The sequence below is a fragment of the Fonsecaea multimorphosa genome, assembly GCF_000836435.1.
Source record: "Fonsecaea multimorphosa CBS 102226 unplaced genomic scaffold supercont1.31, whole genome shotgun sequence".
In the NCBI taxonomy this organism is placed as follows: Eukaryota; Fungi; Ascomycota; class Eurotiomycetes; order Chaetothyriales; family Herpotrichiellaceae; genus Fonsecaea; species Fonsecaea multimorphosa.
This window is the reverse complement of record NW_015971665.1, coordinates 176519-194355: the sequence shown is the minus strand read 5'-3', so window position 1 is coordinate 194355 and position 17837 is coordinate 176519. Positions and strand designations below refer to the sequence as shown.

At 53.0% G+C, this 17837-nt stretch overlaps 8 protein-coding genes across 8 annotated transcripts; 5 read left to right on the top strand and 3 right to left on the bottom strand.

Annotated features, from left to right (window-relative positions):
• On the top strand, window positions 1-439 carry Z520_10604 (uncharacterized protein; the record flags this gene model as incomplete). Its single annotated transcript, XM_016781096.1, has 2 exons — window positions 1-48; window positions 149-439. The coding sequence occupies 2 exons, from the start codon at window positions 1-3 to the stop codon at window positions 437-439; spliced, it is 339 nt and encodes a 112-aa protein (XP_016627821.1).
• A 136-nt stretch (window positions 440-575) lies between these two features.
• On the bottom strand, window positions 576-2718 carry Z520_10603 (uncharacterized protein; the record flags this gene model as incomplete). The annotated part of the gene is made up of 3 exons (XM_016781095.1): window positions 576-2423; window positions 2469-2624; window positions 2668-2718. The coding sequence occupies 3 exons, from the start codon at window positions 2716-2718 to the stop codon at window positions 576-578; spliced, it is 2055 nt and encodes a 684-aa protein (XP_016627820.1).
• A 595-nt stretch (window positions 2719-3313) lies between these two features.
• On the top strand, window positions 3314-4378 carry Z520_10602 (uncharacterized protein; the record flags this gene model as incomplete). Its single annotated transcript, XM_016781094.1, has 5 exons — window positions 3314-3417; window positions 3487-3577; window positions 3627-3791; window positions 3837-4030; window positions 4093-4378. The coding sequence occupies 5 exons, from the start codon at window positions 3314-3316 to the stop codon at window positions 4376-4378; spliced, it is 840 nt and encodes a 279-aa protein (XP_016627819.1).
• Window positions 4379-4407: 29 nt separating this feature from the next.
• Window positions 4408-4686, top strand: Z520_10601 (uncharacterized protein; the record flags this gene model as incomplete). The annotated part of the gene is made up of 1 exon (XM_016781093.1): window positions 4408-4686. One exon carries the CDS (start codon window positions 4408-4410, stop codon window positions 4684-4686), a length of 279 nt encoding a protein of 92 aa, XP_016627818.1.
• A 982-nt stretch (window positions 4687-5668) lies between these two features.
• Window positions 5669-7500, top strand: Z520_10600 (uncharacterized protein; the record flags this gene model as incomplete). Its single annotated transcript, XM_016781092.1, has 3 exons — window positions 5669-5729; window positions 5780-6354; window positions 6409-7500. The coding sequence occupies 3 exons, from the start codon at window positions 5669-5671 to the stop codon at window positions 7498-7500; spliced, it is 1728 nt and encodes a 575-aa protein (XP_016627817.1).
• Window positions 7501-8401: 901 nt separating this feature from the next.
• Z520_10599 (uncharacterized protein) lies at window positions 8402-12327 on the bottom strand (the record flags this gene model as incomplete). The annotated part of the gene is made up of 3 exons (XM_016781091.1): window positions 8402-8419; window positions 8478-8597; window positions 8695-12327. The coding sequence occupies 3 exons, from the start codon at window positions 12325-12327 to the stop codon at window positions 8402-8404; spliced, it is 3771 nt and encodes a 1256-aa protein (XP_016627816.1).
• A 1063-nt stretch (window positions 12328-13390) lies between these two features.
• Window positions 13391-15061, top strand: Z520_10598 (uncharacterized protein; the record flags this gene model as incomplete). Its single annotated transcript, XM_016781090.1, has 1 exon — window positions 13391-15061. One exon carries the CDS (start codon window positions 13391-13393, stop codon window positions 15059-15061), a length of 1671 nt encoding a protein of 556 aa, XP_016627815.1.
• Window positions 15062-15654: 593 nt separating this feature from the next.
• On the bottom strand, window positions 15655-17622 carry Z520_10597 (uncharacterized protein; the record flags this gene model as incomplete). The annotated part of the gene is made up of 1 exon (XM_016781089.1): window positions 15655-17622. One exon carries the CDS (start codon window positions 17620-17622, stop codon window positions 15655-15657), a length of 1968 nt encoding a protein of 655 aa, XP_016627814.1.
• Between the last annotated feature and the right edge of the window lie 215 nt (window positions 17623-17837).

Below are 17837 nucleotides of genomic sequence, written 5' to 3'. Positions count from 1 at the left end.
ATGCAAGTCGCAGCATTCCTATCGGATCTCAAGTCCCTCAGCGTTTGTGTACGTGAAACTCGGTGAAAGGGCTGCACCCTTCTATTTTGATGGTTCTCCCATCTCTATGCCGGAGATCCGAGAAGTTGGACTGACTTGCGTCTGGCAGTCCCACGAAGCTGCCATCGCCCTTGTGAAGCCATCTGTCATCACGACAGGCGATGTGACACTTCAGCCGCCAGCCAAATCTGACGGGACCAACGGGCATTCAATGCAGCCTCCACCACCAGAATATCAAAACGATCATGACCTTCAACGTGCAAACGAATTGGTCTCACTTCACTACGACGTCAAGTTGAACTACATGGAGACAGGGCCTGACGCAGAGCTTGTCCAGGCGGGCAAGGATGTCGACCAGGTTTTAGCTGCCTTGTCCCGATCAGATAGACAGTCTCGATAGCTCGTAAATATCAGCAGAATCAATGTTACACGGTATAATGATGAGCAGGTAAAGGAAACGGTATACAATAAAAGCCTACGGTTCTCTCGCCTCGTTCAAAACACGATAATGATATTGCCATCTGTCCCATCGTGCTTCAGCGCAATGTATCTCCTATTCCAGGCAAACCAGGTTCATTGGCACCAGGAGCTGCCGGTACAGCAGAGTCTGTCGCCTCCTTTTTCCCTCCAAGCCCAAGTGACCGTCTTTTGCATTGACACTTGAATGCCGCGACTTGAGCTCTGCTAGTTGCATGTCTCTCGAATACCCTCATGGTAGGCCTGTCCCGCCGGAGCTGCAAACGATGATACTTTCGTAAATAATGGGTCCTTCTCAGGCCTCGACACGACGGACACCTCTGGGTATCCTCCGCCTCCGCATGCATTCTGGCGCTTGTGATCTTCTGATCAAGACGTCTTTGTCGGACACCTTTTTTGTACTCCTTCTTTCTCCGATAGCCGCGAGGCTTGCCATTCGTCACATCTAAATGGAGATTACCGCCAGGCGACTTTTCCCCGGCCGCGTTGAGCTGCGGGTGGACATCGTTGGCCAAGTCCCGGCCTAGAATGACAACGAGAAGATGCTTTCTGACAAGCACTCGACGGGTTTTCCGGATGAACCTCTTTCTTTTGCAGATCTTGCCCGCCGCTGGCGAGCTAGACCCAGGGAGTGGGATGGCTGAAGCCACTGCATCAATAGGTACCATTTTCGTGACTGATGTGGGACCCACGGGAAGAGTGGTAGGCACCGGGACAACCGTAATATGGTCGGACATAGCATTGAGAGGTGTAGTGGTCGAACTCTGCTCCGTTGCTGTCTGTACAGGTGTGGGCGGCACATTGGCACCGTTCAAATCAGCTGCTCCTAGCGAAGCAGGCATGACTGTGCCGCTGGGTCTGTGTATTCGAATTACTGGGATAGAGACAGGCTCGATGTCCTCGACTTTCGAGGAAGCCTCCGCAACAAGAGCGAGCGCGTTCTCTGATGTGGCCAAGGAGGTTGAAGCCGGTTTTGCAGGGCTCGAGTTTGCTGCATCAGCTTTAGATTCTCTGTCAGTCTCGGGAGAAGCGGTATCTGCAGAATCGGGAGATTTGAAGGTTGGCTCAGTTTCGGCTTGAGAGCCCGATCCTTCTCGAGGCTCTTTGAGCAGCCCAGGATCCTCAGGAGCACCTCTTGCCTCTACTACTGCATCTTCGGAGTTGTTATGAGGTGGGTCAGAAACGTCTTCGAGAGAACGTCCATGAGGTGGGTCAGAAACGTCTTCGGGAGAACGTCCATGAGGGGGAATAAAGACTTGTCCTTGAGCTGATATTTCGGCGCTGAGGGGCGGAGAGATTGACGCCTCAGAAACGGTCAAACGGCCTTTGCTGACTCTTGCGAGAAAGGGCAGACCCAAGCTTGCTATTATCTCCTGATTCTCACTGGCTCGGGTTCCACCAGTAATTGTCTGTTCAGACAACGTGTTCCGGCGACGGCTCATTCCTCCTCTACTTGCATCACCGCCGACAGTACTGCTTGACTCGCTTGCTTCTTTGACGTTTGAAGTCGCCATCTGTGTCTCAAGTTCAAACGAACCTGCAGATTCGATGGTGGCAACAACGGGAAGCTTGATGCCTTCTGGGATGATGATCGATATGGAATGGTTGGACGCCTTTACTTTGATCCTTGGCTGGCCTGGAGCTGGACAGCAAGCGGGTGATATCTGAGGGTCGGTTGGATCTAGTGAGCTATCCGAGAGCCTTCTTCTGAGCGCTTGTTCGATGAAGTGGATTTCTTCTTCTCGGAGCCCTCGTCGACGGACGGCTTTGTCAGGACGGTACCCAGGAGAAGCTTGCTTTGATGATTTGAGCGCGGTCTGATACCGCTCACGCAGGAATGGCGAGGGGCTTGAAGTTGTAAGGGCGTGTTCAGATGCAGCCACGGGTGCTCGGCTGAGTTGATCTTTCTGGTCTTGTCAGTAAGTGATGGTTATAGAACTGGAGATACGAACAGTCTCGAAATGCCCGATGAGTGCTTCGACAGACTGCTTTTTCAGCGCAAGAGAAGGCGTCCAATTCGAGATGGGCAGCGTAGCTGAGCCGATTCGACGCTCTGGGGCTTTGTGAAGGGTGTTGTGCCGAGATTCTGTAGTCGACACTTGCGGGTCCTAAGCCTGTCAGACATGAGCGATGCCCTCTAATCCGCGGGACTAATCCATGCCAGTTCTTGTTCTCTTTGCAGATATTGAAGGAGTGTTTCATCAGGGAGATGGGCCAGGACGGGAGAGTTGGGTGCGTGGTCGCAGGCAGGATGCTTAGGCCAAGGCCAGCCCAAGCCGATGGAGTGAGGAGAATAACGTCTATTCGAGGGACCACACGAACAATGTGTGCTCATTACTCATATTGAATAATGAATGTGGAAGCAAAGCCATAGGTGCGTGTAAGTAAGTAGTGGTAAAGGACACAGGACTCGGAAGAGAGAACATGGTCAAGCAAATGCCAAAGATGCAGGTGCCTGAATCTAAGGCGTAAGAAGCCAAGGACGCTCCTGCGCAACAGCAGAAAGAGAAAGGGAAAGAGCGCACCATCTGGTGCCCTACCTCAGTCCTAGCGACTACACCCGCAATCGTCTATCACAGCAGTCACCCCGATATAACCAAAAAACATCCGTTATGCTTGTAAGATACGGAATACGACGAGGCTGAAGCGTGAGGCTCTGCCGGTGCCAGGCGGGGTCGCTTAACCTTCCCTAAGGCACTTGGTCGACTTTTCCAGGTTGGCGTCTCCAATTCTCCAGTCTTTGTGACTGCGCTCGTGTGCCTGAACCTGGGCCCTGTGGACGCATTTTGGCGACATCATGGCCACAGCAGTTGACCAGAAACTGCTTCGGCAGACCAAGTTTCCCCCCGAATTCAACCAGAAGGTTGACATGAAGAAGGTCAACATCGAGGTCATGAAAAAGTGAGTTATGCGTCGAAATCACCCGCCTGTCCCTTCTTGGGGTCAACGATTTCTGATTCAATGTTACAGATGGATTGCAGGCAAGATCTCCGAAATACTTGGCTCCGAGGATGACGTGGTTATCGAGCTTTGCTTCAACTTGCTCGAGGGTTCGCGTTTCGTACGTCGACCTCTCTCAATTCTCCCCCGTGCTGGACTAATAGCCTCAGCCTGACATCAAAGCGCTCCAAATCTCGCTCACCGGATTTCTTGACAAGGATACCCCCAAATTCTGCAAGGAATTGTGGAACTTGTGCCTGAGTGCGCAGTCAAATCCGCAGGGTGTTCCGAAGGAATTACTCGAAGCCAAGAAGTTGGAACTGATACAAGAAAAGGTACAACGATCACACCATTATATTGAACTTCGCTAATGGGGCCAGATCGACGCCGAGAAAGCCGCTTTGGAGGCTAAAAACAAAAGAGACCAGGAACAAGCTCAGGAGCGGGATATCGATTCCATTCGACAGCGCGAGCGGGCCGAGCGTGGCCGTGGTCGCCGCGGTGGCGGTCGTGGCGGACGAGGATATGACACGCGACCTCCGAGATACTCGAGGTCTCCTCCACGTCGCAGAAGGTCTCCGTATAGAGGCCCTCCACCCCGTCGTGGGACTGACACCTATGTTCCCGGGAACCGAGGCAGAGGTGGTCGGGACACTGGCCGAGGACGTTCGTTGACCAGGTCTCCCTCGTCTCCACCGTCTCGCTCGCCTTCGTCGCCGCGTTCGCGTCGTGCTGGCCGATCCGCGTCAAAATCCAGATCCACATCGAGATCCAGATCCAGGTCGAAGACAGCGCCATATTCACGGAGCCCATCACCGGCACCCAGAACAGCACGGGATTCAAGAAGCAAGAGTCGATCCAAGTCACCTGCGCGGAGGGGAGCAGGCAGGCTAAGAAGAACAAGTTCCGAATCACCCGGTGATAGACGCACCCGATCTCCAACACGTTCTGATGTGTCACGCTCACGGTCGCCTAGAAGACGACGGCAACGAAGCCGGACAGCCTCAAGTCCAAGTCGAAGCCCGAGCCCCAAGCGGCGACGATACCGCCGAGATCGCTCATATTCATCATCCCGATCAAGGTCAAGATCACGGGACAGACGGAGGGATCCCAGAAAGAGTGACAGACGTCATAGACGATCTCCCTCATACAACTCCTCTGATGACAATCGAAACAACAGGCGCGCTGATATTCTCAGGGGTCGCAATGCACGCGATGTCCGTCGTTTGAGTCGCAGCCCCGACGAATATAATTCCCGACGAAGAGGCAGCCGGAGTCGAAGCAGAAGTCGGCGCCCGCACCATAAGCGAAGACTGTCGCTACAGAGATATGATCCCGCCGCACGCAGACGTCGCAATACTTCGTCTGACGGATCTTCGCCCGAGGTGAAACGTCGGAGGCGTGATGCTTCAGACGACGAGGTGATGAGAGACTCACCTGGTAAGCAAAATGTGGATAGACATGGCGACGGTAACTCCGATTAAGCTTTGAAGGATCGACCTCTATTCGGTTCGTTCAACTAGGTGATTCGCAAGTCGAGACTTTCCACGACGGCAAAGCCTGAGCTCTTGTTGGAAACCAGCCCAATGCGATACCTACTATTGTTCAGCAGCAAAGCCGGAGAGCTCTGACTTGAGATGGCTGGTAAAGAGACCAACCTCCCCTGCTTATCTTGGTGTCGCCTGTGTCACACGCAGATCATTGAAGTCCGGGTTCTCATCCCCAGTGACTGGTCATTTTTAACCCGCCATCAAGTCAATCTGTAGCATAAAAGCACAATATCGCTATTGCCAATAACCACCTTGCCACCTCTCTCGGTCTGTCCATTTACTCCGTTGTATCACGTGATTGTCCTTAATGCCGGGCCCTTTTGTTGGTAACTCCGATAGGGCGGCTGCTGCCTCGCTGCGTAGTGCACATCCCGGCCCGGCCTCGACGGCTTTCCCCTTTTGGGCCGCTTAGCGATCTGGGTTTGAGTTCTGGAACTCTGGACCCGGGACCTGAACGCATCCCTCATGCTCCCTGATCCCTCTCACTACATTTCACATTTCATACTTCAACACCACCGACATCTTCATTTTTATCATTTGACCAAGTAACCAATTCGGATTTTCTTCATTCATTCCCGGACCGGCTTGACGCCTCTTCGATCATTCTACTTTCGAACCTATTTCCTTCCCTTCGTTCCCATTCGCCTCTCACATCGTTCATCATGAGTTCCGGTCCTAGACTAATCAGCAGCAATGCCGCAGCCAGGAGACTCCTGTTACAATGTCAGTGTACTCGTCGACTCTGAAAGTGGATGCCGCTGACTTGTGAACAGCATACCCTCGTGCCTCCCACTCCACGCTCTTGAGCGTCTACTCCTCTCGATCCAGGTTCGCCAGGGACCTCCCCCCTAAGCTCTCGGCATTGGCTATTGCTTTGCCGCAAAGGAATTATGCTACAGAGACAACTCCGCATGGTCCTGACGGTGGCCCTCCTCCGGGCTTCAACATTGATGAGGCTAAGAAACCATTGTCAAAGGATGAGGCCAAGAAGTCATCAGAAGCATCGCCAACCCCTACGATTGCAGAGCTGAAGAAGTCCGATGAACAACTCCATGTCCCCAAAACAAAGGCTACTGCGACTGCCAAGACTCAGGCTCTGGAAAATGCCAGTCTCAGCGAGCTGGCTACCGAAAAGGCCGCCTCTGCTCAGGCCGAGAAAGAGCACGCAACGGAACTGGCGGCCAAGAAGGAGGAATCCAAGAAACTCACCATTGGCCAAAAGATCAAGAAGGAACTCCAGCATTATTGGGACGGAACGAAATTGCTCGCCGCGGAGGTCAAAATCTCCTCAAAGCTTGCATTAAAAATGGCCGCTGGCTACGAACTCAGCCGTCGAGAGAATAGACAGGTAAGCATTATTTGATCGGTCTGTGTATGTGCAGAAGTGTTGACGATCGATCAGTTGCAACGGACAGTCCAGGATCTCGGCCGGCTAGTACCCTTCTCCGTTTTCGTCATCGTCCCCTTCGCAGAATTGCTGCTCCCGGTTGCGCTGAAATTGTTCCCGAATCTGCTTCCCTCGACATACGAAGGTCAAAAGAGCCGAGAAGCCAAAGCTGCCCATCTCAGGGAAACGCGCAAACAAGTCTCTGCTTTCCTACGCAACACGCTGCGGGAAACTGGCCTCCCCGTTTCCGCTGTCAATGCAAAGAAAGAAGAGTTTACCGAGTTCTTCCGCAAAGTCCGCGCCACGGGTGAATCTCCTTCTAGGGAGGATGTGATCAAAGTTTGCAAGATTTTCAAGGACGATTTGACATTGGACAATTTATCCAGACCACAACTCGTGGGCATGTGCAAGTACATGAACCTCAATACCTTTGGAACTGACGCCATGCTACGGTATCAAATCCGCCACCGTATGCGTCAGATCAAACGCGACGACAAAGCTATCTCCTTTGAAGGAGTCGACTCCCTCAGTGTGCCTGAACTACAAATGGCATGCGCCTCCCGTGGTCTTCGAACCCATGGTATGTCGCCCGGCAAGTTGAGGGAGGATCTGCAAATGTGGCTCGACCTCCGCCTCAAATATAACATTCCATCAACACTTCTGGTTCTCAGCAATGCGTACATGTACACATCTGGTAAAGACAGTGAGATCGACTCGCAAATTGACGCACTGCAAGCTGTGCTTAGTTCCATTCCGGAGGAACTATTCCACGAAATCGAACTTGAGGTTCACAATGCAGAGGGAGCGGCTACAAATAAACAACGCCTGGAGGTGCTCAAAGAGCAGCAGGAACTGATTGAAGAAGAGAACGAGCAGGCCGAATCAAGTAAGCAGACGTCAGAGACCAAGGGTGAGAAGAAGAGTGCGAGCTCGACCGTGAAGGATGACAAAGACATTGATGAGAAGCCCAAGGCCAAGCCAACTGATGCTAAACAGGAGGCGAAGAAGGCCGATGCGAAAGACGAGGCCAAAGAGGCCGAGGAGGACGTCGCGGAGCAGGGGAAGCAGGAAGAGATCCAAAAGGCGCCCAACGACAAGAAGAACTGAACTGCGCCTCTCCCTAAGAGAAGGATTTCTCTGCCGTCTCCGGTCACTCAAATGGTTTCAAGCGCAGAGATATATTTCGAGACGGCGCAACGGAATTATAATTTTGCTATAGACTCAGCTCAGCAGTTTGAACGTGCTCCCAGCAGCGCGGCCCTGAAACCAGGGACTATGAAGGCCTGGGAGGAACCACGATGAACTTTTGATTCCATGTGGCTCCCCCCCAATGGGACGGGGATGGGACAGAGAAGAAAGAAAGGCTTTTTTGTGAACGAATTCCATAGAGTTGATCAACAATTCCAATTCCAATCCCCACACATCTTGAACTTTTTCTATGGAGTTGTCTGTCCATTTGTGCGACGCTGTGTATATATTGCAGAGCATCTACATAGGTACTGGGGATGCAACCCATCAAGCGACTTTCCAACTCTGTTTGATCAATGCAGCAATAGAATAGAGGTCAGGTGTCGGGCAACGATTCGGACATGTACAGGGCACATGGTCATCTGCCTTGGCCACAGCAAATATCCGTAACCCAGTCCATCGCCATCAAATCCATTGCACATCGACAGGTAGGTGGGTATGCAGGTGAGTCCATAGCTTGGATTACTACCGCGCGTGAACTTCCTTGAGCACACAGAAAGAGATCCAGGAACTTGTGTCGTAGCAGCATCCTGTACGTTGGACTCGTAGGCATTCGTCGTCGTGAAGCTGGCCATGGTGCAAATGGGTCTGCCTTCCCGGATATAAAAACACCTCCTAGTGTACATCCCTTTCCGTGTTGTACCGCAGCTTTTCCCCCATTGACTGTAACATAATAGGCCGTAAGACATTGTAAGGAGCTCAATGTCCAAACCTTGCCTGTATGGTCCCCACAAAGAAGGCGTTCCGATATCTTGAAGAATCAGGCGTATTTCCTCAGCTGATGTTCGTGTTAGCACCTCCGGACATACCAGAAAGGGGGGAGAGGAGCGACTTACATCCAGCGTCAGGACTTTGGAACTGTTCGCTCCTTGGTCCCTATATATCCCCACCAGAGCCTCGCTGCCCTGAAAGAAGCCGGTCTTTAGACTGATCACGATGAACTGCATTCCAGGTCCCTATAAAGTCACAAGATATCGTTAGCGCCACATCATATATCACTTGGCCAGATATGCCGCATCCTCTGGCCGACATCAAGAAGAAGAGAATGCTCACCGCATGATTCTTCACGTAATTCACCAACTTGCCCACGTTAGCATTATCCAACGCCGCATCCACCTCATCCAGGACGAAGAAAGGACTTGGTTGAAAGCTATGGATCGCAAAGAGCAGCGCCAAAGCTGCCATTGTCTTCTCTCCTCCTGACAAATGCTCCATATCCCGAAAGCGCTTCGTAGGTGGCATGGTGTGGTAATTCACACCGGCTAGGTACGGCTCTTCCTCATCTGCTGTGAGGTAGGCGCGTCCTCCGGCCGGGAATTCCTCCGATTTGGTCAGGTTGGAATAAATGGGCTCGATTTGTTCCGAGATGTGGCTAAAGGCCTTGTTGAAAAGTTCATTGCGCTTTTCCATTGCATCCTCGAACTTCGCTTTGAGGTCACGGTATTTCGCGCGCGAGTCTTCATAGTCCTGCTCCGTGTCGTGCGCACGAGCCTCTACGGCGGCAAGACGTTGTGCGGCGTGCGCGTTGGGCTGCATCTTTTCTAGCGCAGCGTTCAGTTTGGCTATATCTTCTTGTAATTTGGACTCCATGGCTTCGCTGTTTTCTTCCTTGAGTTCGTCATCTAGTGCGTCGAAATCGGGCTCAACACCGTAGTCGTTGACGGTCAAAGTCTTGAGAGCTGAAGCGGTTGGCTCCTCTCCGTCAGCCTCCATCGCTTCGGCATCTTCAAGCGGCAGGTCGTTGATGGGCACGCTGTCCAGGCTCGCAGATTGTTCAGTCAGCGGAATAGCGATACTTTCAATCTTGCAGCGGCGAAGAAGGCTGTACCTCGCCGAAGAGCGGCGTTGCATTTCTCCCTCAAGAGCATTGATTGCTCGAAAGGTGCTCTCCATCTCTTTGGCGCGCTTCTGAAACTCCGCCTTCTGCTTGGCCAGTTTTTCGGCTGCCGCGTCTAGGAGCTCCTTCTGCTCGTCCAGTTGAGCATGAAGCTCGTCCAGCTCATTCTTCAGTGTATCGAGGTCGTCCTGAATGCCTTGTCGCTGTTCATTCAGATCGTCAATTGTCTCTTTATCGCGTTGCTCCTTGTCTCGAAGAGCCAGGAGACGGTCATCTGTTTGCTGAAGCCGAGTTCTTTCAAAGTTGAGTTGACCTTCAATCCTGGCCTTCTGCGTGACAAATTCGAGCTTCTTCTGAGCAGCTTCTTGCTGGAGTGATCCTTGTTGGGCTTCATAGTCTCGAATGTCGCCGAAACCGTGCTTTTGGCAGAAATCTGCGAAAATTTCGTTCTCCACATTGCTCACGGATTCTTGGTAGTCTGAAATGTCTTCATCAATCTTCTCCAGCTTGGTCTGTTCCTGTCGCAGCTTCGCACGTTCCTCTGCCAACTGCCGCTTGATGTGATCGACTTCGCGCGTCTTGCTCTTGAGGTTCTTGTTGAGAGCTTCGAGTTCTTCTTTAGCATATCGTATTCTGCTTTCAAGACCACTCAGCTCATTTTGAAGAGATTGTTCCTCTGCTCGGCGAGAGCTTTCTTGTGGCAGAGCAGCGAATTCCTCCATCAACTTGTCTTTGAGCTTGTTGAGCCTGTCAACTTCACCTTCGTCCCATCGACGCGAAGGTTGGTCTTTGCCACGACCGCCAGTCATTAACCCGCCCTTGTGGATGACACTGCCATCCAACGTGACAGCCTTTGCATCGACGTGGCGGTTGTAACAAAGGTCTTTTGCTATGTTGAGATTATCACACACAATTGAATTGCCACAGGCATATGAGATTGCCCGCGCAACCGACTGGTCATAATCCACAGTCTCAATGGCCGGAAGCATGCCCTTGTGCATGCCTTTCAAATTCGAGTTAAGTGCTTTGACCTGAATTGTGTCCAGTGGAATGAAGGTTGCTTGGCCTGAGCGATGATCTCGCAGATATTCGATGCATTGCTTGGCCGTGGCTTCGGTGTCGACAACAACGGCGTCGAAGTGGCGGCCTAGCACTGTACTAACAGCTTCTGCATACTTCTTCTGCTTGGGCTTGCACAGCTCATGAACACGGCCCTTGACGCCGGGGTAAGTGCGCTTGAGCATAGAGATGGTCTCCCGCATTTTCACTTCCTTCTCACTCGTCCGTCGTCCATCATCAGCTTCCAGAAGTTTTCGAGCCACTTCAGCGAGTTTCTCATCGAGCTCAGTTCGAGTCCGAGCTGCCTGTAGTCGCTTAGACGAGGCAGCGTGAAGTTCTTTCTTTTTAGCATCGATCTCCGTCTGTGCTTGTTGCACTGCTTCCTTGACTGCGTCTCGGCGTTGGCTGAGCGCGCCAGATTCATTCTCGAGGGAGGTCAATTTGAATTCTGTACTTTGGACACTGTTTCTCAGATTGCTGTAGGTGGCTTCAATTGGAGCTCGGTCATTCTTGAGCCTCTCGATGCGACTTAGGTCGGCAGATGCACGCTTGTTGAGTTCTTCGCGAAGTCGAGTGTACTCCTGTAGATCAGCCTCACTCAACTGACCGCCTAATCGAGTGGCATTCTGCTCCCACTCTTTCTGCCATTGAGCCTGTGCCTTGTCGACAATGTTCAGGTCTTTTTCGAGTTGCGCCACTGCCGCAGCCTGCGTGTTGCGCTCCTTAATGATGGTGTTCGCTCTATTGGCGTATTTGGTGAGCTGCTGGTTGGAGACAGAGATTTGTTCATCAATTGGGACGAGGGACGAAGTTTTGTCCTCGATCTCCTTTTCTTTACTCTTGATCAGCTTTTCTATCTTACCAACGCCTCGTGACGCTTGGGCATGGTCCCTCTTTGCAAGATCAAGGCTTTTTTCATGTTTCTCTACGCCGCGACGGAATTCTTTGAGTTCCTCTTGGTGTTTCTGGATCTCGGCGCTGGACTCCTCGATCTGGCGTTGGAGGTGATACAGCTTCCACAAAACATGAGTCACAATGGCCTCATCCCGCTCTGCGGCTTTCTTCTGAAAGTGGTCCGCTTCCCGTTTTTGCTCCTGGTATTGACGGATCTCTGCGTTGATGCCTCGACGTCGATTGAGTTGGAAGGCCTGTTGCTCCGCGGCCTGATCTAGCTCTGTCTTGAATTGGTCGTAAGCAGCTTTATACTCGATGCTGCCCGACACTTGTTCTATCAAGCGCGTCAGATCTTGAGGTTTCTGTGTGGCAATAGCTTCGATGTCGCCCTGAAAGACTAGGAAATTGCGCGCCTTGATGAGGATGTTCTCGTCTTCCAGCGAATCGTTGTATTGTTGCGCCGTGACAATGCGCTCGTTGATGCGATACTCTGAGACACCCTGGTTGGTGATTGTGCGCTTGTATTTCTGTTCAATACCAGCGTCATCTTCGTAAACAGCCATGACCCAGGCGGACTTGGGGTCATTGCGTTCTTGTGTACCATTTACTTGTGACCCCTGTTCTCCCTCATGACCATTCACTCCATTTGCCTCAGGTTCGCCATTCGCAACCGACTTTCGCAGGACGCGACCGCGGTAGACCAGTTCTCGCAAGTGGGTAGATCGAAGATGGGACGACTTGATTCCGAGGACGAAGGAGATGGCATCCATGGCATTTGATTTGCCGGAGCCATTGGGACCGATGATGGACGTAAAGTAGGCATCGCCAAAGAGGAGGGTATGATGATCCTTGTAGGACTTGAAGTTGTAAAGTTCGAGCCTGCTGAGTTTTCCCATCTTGGGCGTGGCAGTGGGAGGAAAAGGTGGGGTTGCACGCGAGGTGAGTCGAATCTGAAAGGATCAAAGCGCAGACATGGAGAATCAGAGGATCCAGGTAAGGCCGAGGACGGGCAAGGATGAGGGGACAGTGAGGTTGGGACACGCGATCAAGATCAAGCGGCTGTGCTGTATTGGGTTGTTGGGTGTGTGCGCGCTCTCTGTGTGTATCGACATTGGATGGATCGAGAACGCGATTGAGATACTCGTGCTTGATAGAACCAGTCGCTGTAAGGGCGCAGGCGATGGGGACAGCGACGCGAGGCAGAGCAATGCGCGTTTGAAGACTAATCGCCCGCTATGCTCAAAACAGATTAGGCTCCCTAGGTCGGCCAGACCCTGAACTGCGGTACAAACGGGGCTGTTTAAGCTTAGTTAATTACCTCGTAGGTGGGTGCCTTGGCCCTTGGGGGCCCGTAGTACCGCTAAACATTGGGAAGCATCAAGGGAGCCTGCGGGTGCTGGGGGCGCTGGTGTGCCACAGTGGGTGCCTGACACTGCCTATGAGGTGCGAGCGGTCAGTCTGGAATTGACGTGCCTATGGCGGGCGAGTCGGCGACCCTGAGATTCTGCCACTCATGGTGCGCGAAATTCGCACGCTCCTCAGCCTTTCGCTCTCAACACCTTTTGGTAAAGGCATCAACACCATTTTCTCACAAGACTCATGTGCACATTTGGCAGTATGACCCTCATGACCCTCGAGCCTCCGATGTTGCTGGTCATCTGGCACGTGCCGCTCCTCTCAGCATAGACTGCGTGGTATTCTCGCCATTTCTTGCCTGCGTGTTCTTTGTCGTTTGCCGCTCAGCCACTCTTCTACAATATCTGGAGAATCGTACCCCAGCGCATGCATCACATCATCCCAGGGTCTCCGATCCAAGCATTCCGCCCTGCATATCAACTTTCTCCCACAAACCCGTCCTCGCCGTCCTCCCCCCTCCTCTCGCTCCTATATCCTCGCCGCCTCTTCCTATCGCGCCCCTTCACTTTTCCAATGTGCCTCCTCTAGCTGTATGTTTCAACCATGTCAGAACCTATACCCATCCCTCACTCCAAAACCGAGACCGCCCTGGATGACATGACTACCCACGATATCGCCGGTAGTGCTGGTTCCGATTTCACGCCCTCTTTGACGGGTGCTTTGACACCCGGCTATCAATCGGGCTACCAATCCTCCAGTCCTGGAAGTCCATACCTCCTCTCCAGAAATCCTTCCTACATTGGCAGCCAATCTTTACAGGAAGATTGGGAGGTGCCCCTTGACAAGCTCACCTTCTTTGACATCTTCGACAATCTCGCCTTACCAGCCAAGCTCGAAAAATGGCAGGCGACCTTACAGGCTCAGAAAGAGAAGCTGGCGCGTCAGCAGGAGAAGATAAGGAGTTCGGGCAACAATGCGAAAGATCGCGCCATGGCCGAATGGCGCAAACGCGTTCCCTCAGCCGACGAACAGTTGGCCAAATACCGATCCCGCATGAAGAAATCGGTGGATGATCTAAACAGGAGATGGAACGAAACCGTTACAATATCGATCCGCGAAAAAGTCTCCTTCATCTCCGCCGTCCTCAACGTCTTCGTCAGTGGCTACCTGATAGGGGCTTTCCCCCAATATTTCTACTGGTGGTATACCATACAACTCATCTATTTCATGCCAATTCGAGCCTACACCTACCACCGCAAGGGTTACCACTACTTCCTCGCCGACCTGTGTTATTTTGTCAACTTTCTGCTCCTTTGCTCGATCTGGGCATTCCCCCGCTCAAAGCGTCTCTTGATCAGCGCCTACTGTCTTGCCTACGGCAACAACGCCGTCGCCATTGTCATGTGGAGAAACTCACTAGTATTCCACTCCTTGGACAAAGTCACCAGCCTTTTTATACACGTCATGCCTCCGGTGGCATTACACTGCATCGTTCACCTCACTCCAGATGAGTACTTGCGCAAACGATTCCCAGCCGTGCACACCATCAAGTACAGCGAAAAGGGATCGCCGGGGCACTACGAACTAGCCGCCATGCTTCTGTGGGCTACCATTCCCTACGCGATCTGGCAGTTGTCCTACCACTTCTTCATCTCGGTCCGGCGCGCCGAGAAAATTGCAGCTGGGAGACCTACATCATTCACGTGGCTACGTCGTTCCTACGCGAAGACGTGGATTGGGAAGTTTGTCAACTCGCTACCAGTCCCCCTACAAGAACCGGCTTTTATGGTGATTCAGTACTTGTATGCCTGTCTCACGATAATACCGTGTCCGATATGGTTCTGGTATCGATGGCCTAGCGCATTGTTTTTGTTGTTCGTTTTCAGCTGGTCCGTGTGGAACGGTGCGAATTACTACATGGACATCTTTGGCAAGCGATTTCAGAAAGAGCTGGAGCAAATGAAGCGCGACGTGGCTAAATGGCAGAACTCCCCAGGAGCCATGTTTAGTCCGCCGAACGGACCCGTGGACTCGGATGTCAACTTGAGCACGACAAAGGACGCTTCGAGCAAAAAACATGACAAAAGGCAATCCATTGATAAAATCCCGTTGCTGGATGAGACAGGGCAGCCGCAACAGAACGGACATGCAGACGCCAGTCCAAATCTGGATGCGAATGCAAGGGCCACAGGCGCAGAGATTCTGAACGAGGCGAACGGCAACATTTTGGATAGGAAGAATGTGCAAGCGCCGCTTTCGGGGGCAACAATGTGAGTCGCGTGGGGAGCGAAAGAAAGAGAGGGAGAGGGTCGAGGTCGTAAGATGCGAGCTAAGATTCAACACAAGAGATTGAATGCCAGCAAGTGGCAGATTGAAGAGTCTGTGCACGAAAGAATTCTGCAATTGGACTAGTCGGTCGAGGGTATGTTGGAATGCTCGTGTGCGTCGACAACACATGACCTGCGGTACCGATAGCAAGGGGAATGAGGGACAGACACGAGGAGATTGCGTTTTCGACACGGCGAAGCAGATCAAATGGTGTTTGACGACGGGACTGTCTGGAGTTGGCTGGTGGAATTGTCTTGCTTGCTTGACCTAATTCTACCCTTTGTAGGTAGCTGATACCCTTGTGTTCTGCTTGATGAAATGCTTTCACTACCCCAGACCCGGTGCTTTTCGGGGTTCAGATATACCCACATTCAGAACTGAGCTGTTCCACCTTCGACTCTTCTGCACCTTAGATTGGACGTGTCGGCCTCCAGGTGCTCAAGGCGCCCCCTCCCTTTTTACCCTCCCCTCCCCTTTCCATGCCCTGCTCTGCCTTCCCCTTCCAAACCCGGGAAAAATCCCCCTGACCCAACCCCATTCTAAAAGCCGAACTGCTTCTCTGTCGTCCACGGCTTGGGCAGCTGGTGCACGAGGCTCCCGGGCCCAACGCGCGGCACGACCTTCCACCCCCTGGGCGTCCAGACGGCTTTCTCGTCGTCCCGGATGACGGGGACCGGGGGAGGCACCGCGCCACTGGTCACCTGCTGCCCGACGGCGCCAAACTTGTTGGCTCTGCCGGCCGACAGTCCCTCGGCCGCGACGTCGACCCAGTGGCTCCCAAGGTTGTTGTCAGTTTGCCACTGGTGAGTCACCCGTCGTTGGCGCAGCGGGCCCTGGTGGTCGATCTCGCGCTCGGATTTCCCCTTTTCGCAGGGCATGGAGGCGCGGTGTGCCCGGCACAGCGACGCCATTTGCACGTAGCTGTGGTGGTCGGCCCGGGCCACCGTGACGAAGTCGGTGTCGGCGAAGTCTTGTTCTTCGGCGTCCTTGGCCTCGGCCCCGGCGTCGTCCTCGTCGTCGCACGGATGGCTCTCCTCCACTAGCGCGGCGAGCAGCTTGTTCTTGGGCTCCCGGAGGCGCTCCGGAACTTCGCCCCGGCCTGGGTAGATGATGGAAATGAATGGGTCGTTGTGGACCCGGACACCGCATTCTTTTTCTTTCTCTTCTCCTTCTTCTTCTTCTTCTTCTTCTTCGTCGTCGTCGTCGTCGCTGTCCTCGTTGCTGGTGTTGGAGATGTCCATGCTGGAGCTTCGGCCGTCACTACTATACAATGCTGATGGCGGCGGAGTAGGTTCCTCTTCTCGGATGGGGATGAGGAGCGCCGACAGGATGTCATCAATGTTGAAGTCTGCCTCTTCCATCAAACTGCGAGAGTGTGTCATGTGAATGTCTTGCGCCGGCGGTGGTGGTGGCGTCGAGGCGGGCACCGTCATCTTCGGCGACAGGATGAGGCGGCGGTGGGGGAAGGTTGGGGAGTAGGTCATGGTGTAGCTCGACATCTTGGAAGCGGTGGACTTGTTGTTATTGTCGGTGGTCGTAATAGTAGATAGAATGGATTCCGTTCGTGGTGTTGTTGTAACTTGACAATCGTTGCGAGCGTGGTCGGAGTCAATCGAATAAACCAAGGGTATTCTTGACTGCAATGTCGGACTGCATGATCGTATCGATCTAGGGCCACGGCGACGACTTCGTATACTCTGGCAGGAGGCGGACCTACGAGGACCTGCGACAGCGGGTCCTGGAGACGAGGACTCCCATGGTGGAGACAGCACGACCTGGCGAGGCGATGGAAAGGAGCTCTGGTCCGTATTTAGAGGAATCACAGTTTGCGGCGCCGCTCCGGGACCGATGATTTGGTCGGGGGATGTGTAGGTTCTTTGTGGTCGAACCACAGGTTCGTGAGGACCTGGCTGTCGAGCCGATGGAACAAAGACTCGGCGTTCCAGATGCTCGGTCGACGGAAACGTCTGGATCAGGCTGCACGCAGACGCAGCAGCAACAGATTCTGCGGGCAATCCAGCAGCAATATTCTCAAGGCCCTCGTCAAGGCGCTCCCCTCGTCGGATCTTGTCCACTGCAATAGTCTTGACAGACTGCTCGTCCGTCCACGCAGATGCGGCAGAGTTTGCTGTTGGTGGTGGTGGTGGTGGCCCGTGCCCAGAAACAGCCAGAGCATGTTCAGATTGTGTGAGCGAGGAGCAAGAATTCTCTCCTGGCTTGCGCTCTGACGCGACAATATCAGGAATACTCGACGCTGGCGAGGAGGATAATGTCCTGGACGCATCCTCCTCTTTTCCGAAACCATTCCCAGAACCGTCAGGGCTTTCCGCAGGTCCAGAGAAACAGCCGAAGACCGGTAGCTTTCTCAAATGTGTTTGGCGTGGTTGACTGAGTGTTGGCAGTGGTCCTGTTGAGCAAGCACTCTTGTCGGATTGTGCATCACCATGGCGTAGGGAGGCATAATCAGTACTGTCATCGCGTGGAAACCAAGGCTGATGGGCTTTCATTTTTGCAAAATCAGCAGCTTCAGCGGATCGAGGAATTGAGTTCTGATGGAACCCATCGAAAATAGCTATACAATCGTAAACAACACCTGTTTGGTCTCGACATATATACCTCGTGCCTGGTCACTAGATTCGCCATGCGTGGACAAACCGACCGCCCCCAGGGTGACGATGAGCTGTCAAGCTGCTGTTGGTCTCATATAGTCATGCAGAACAGG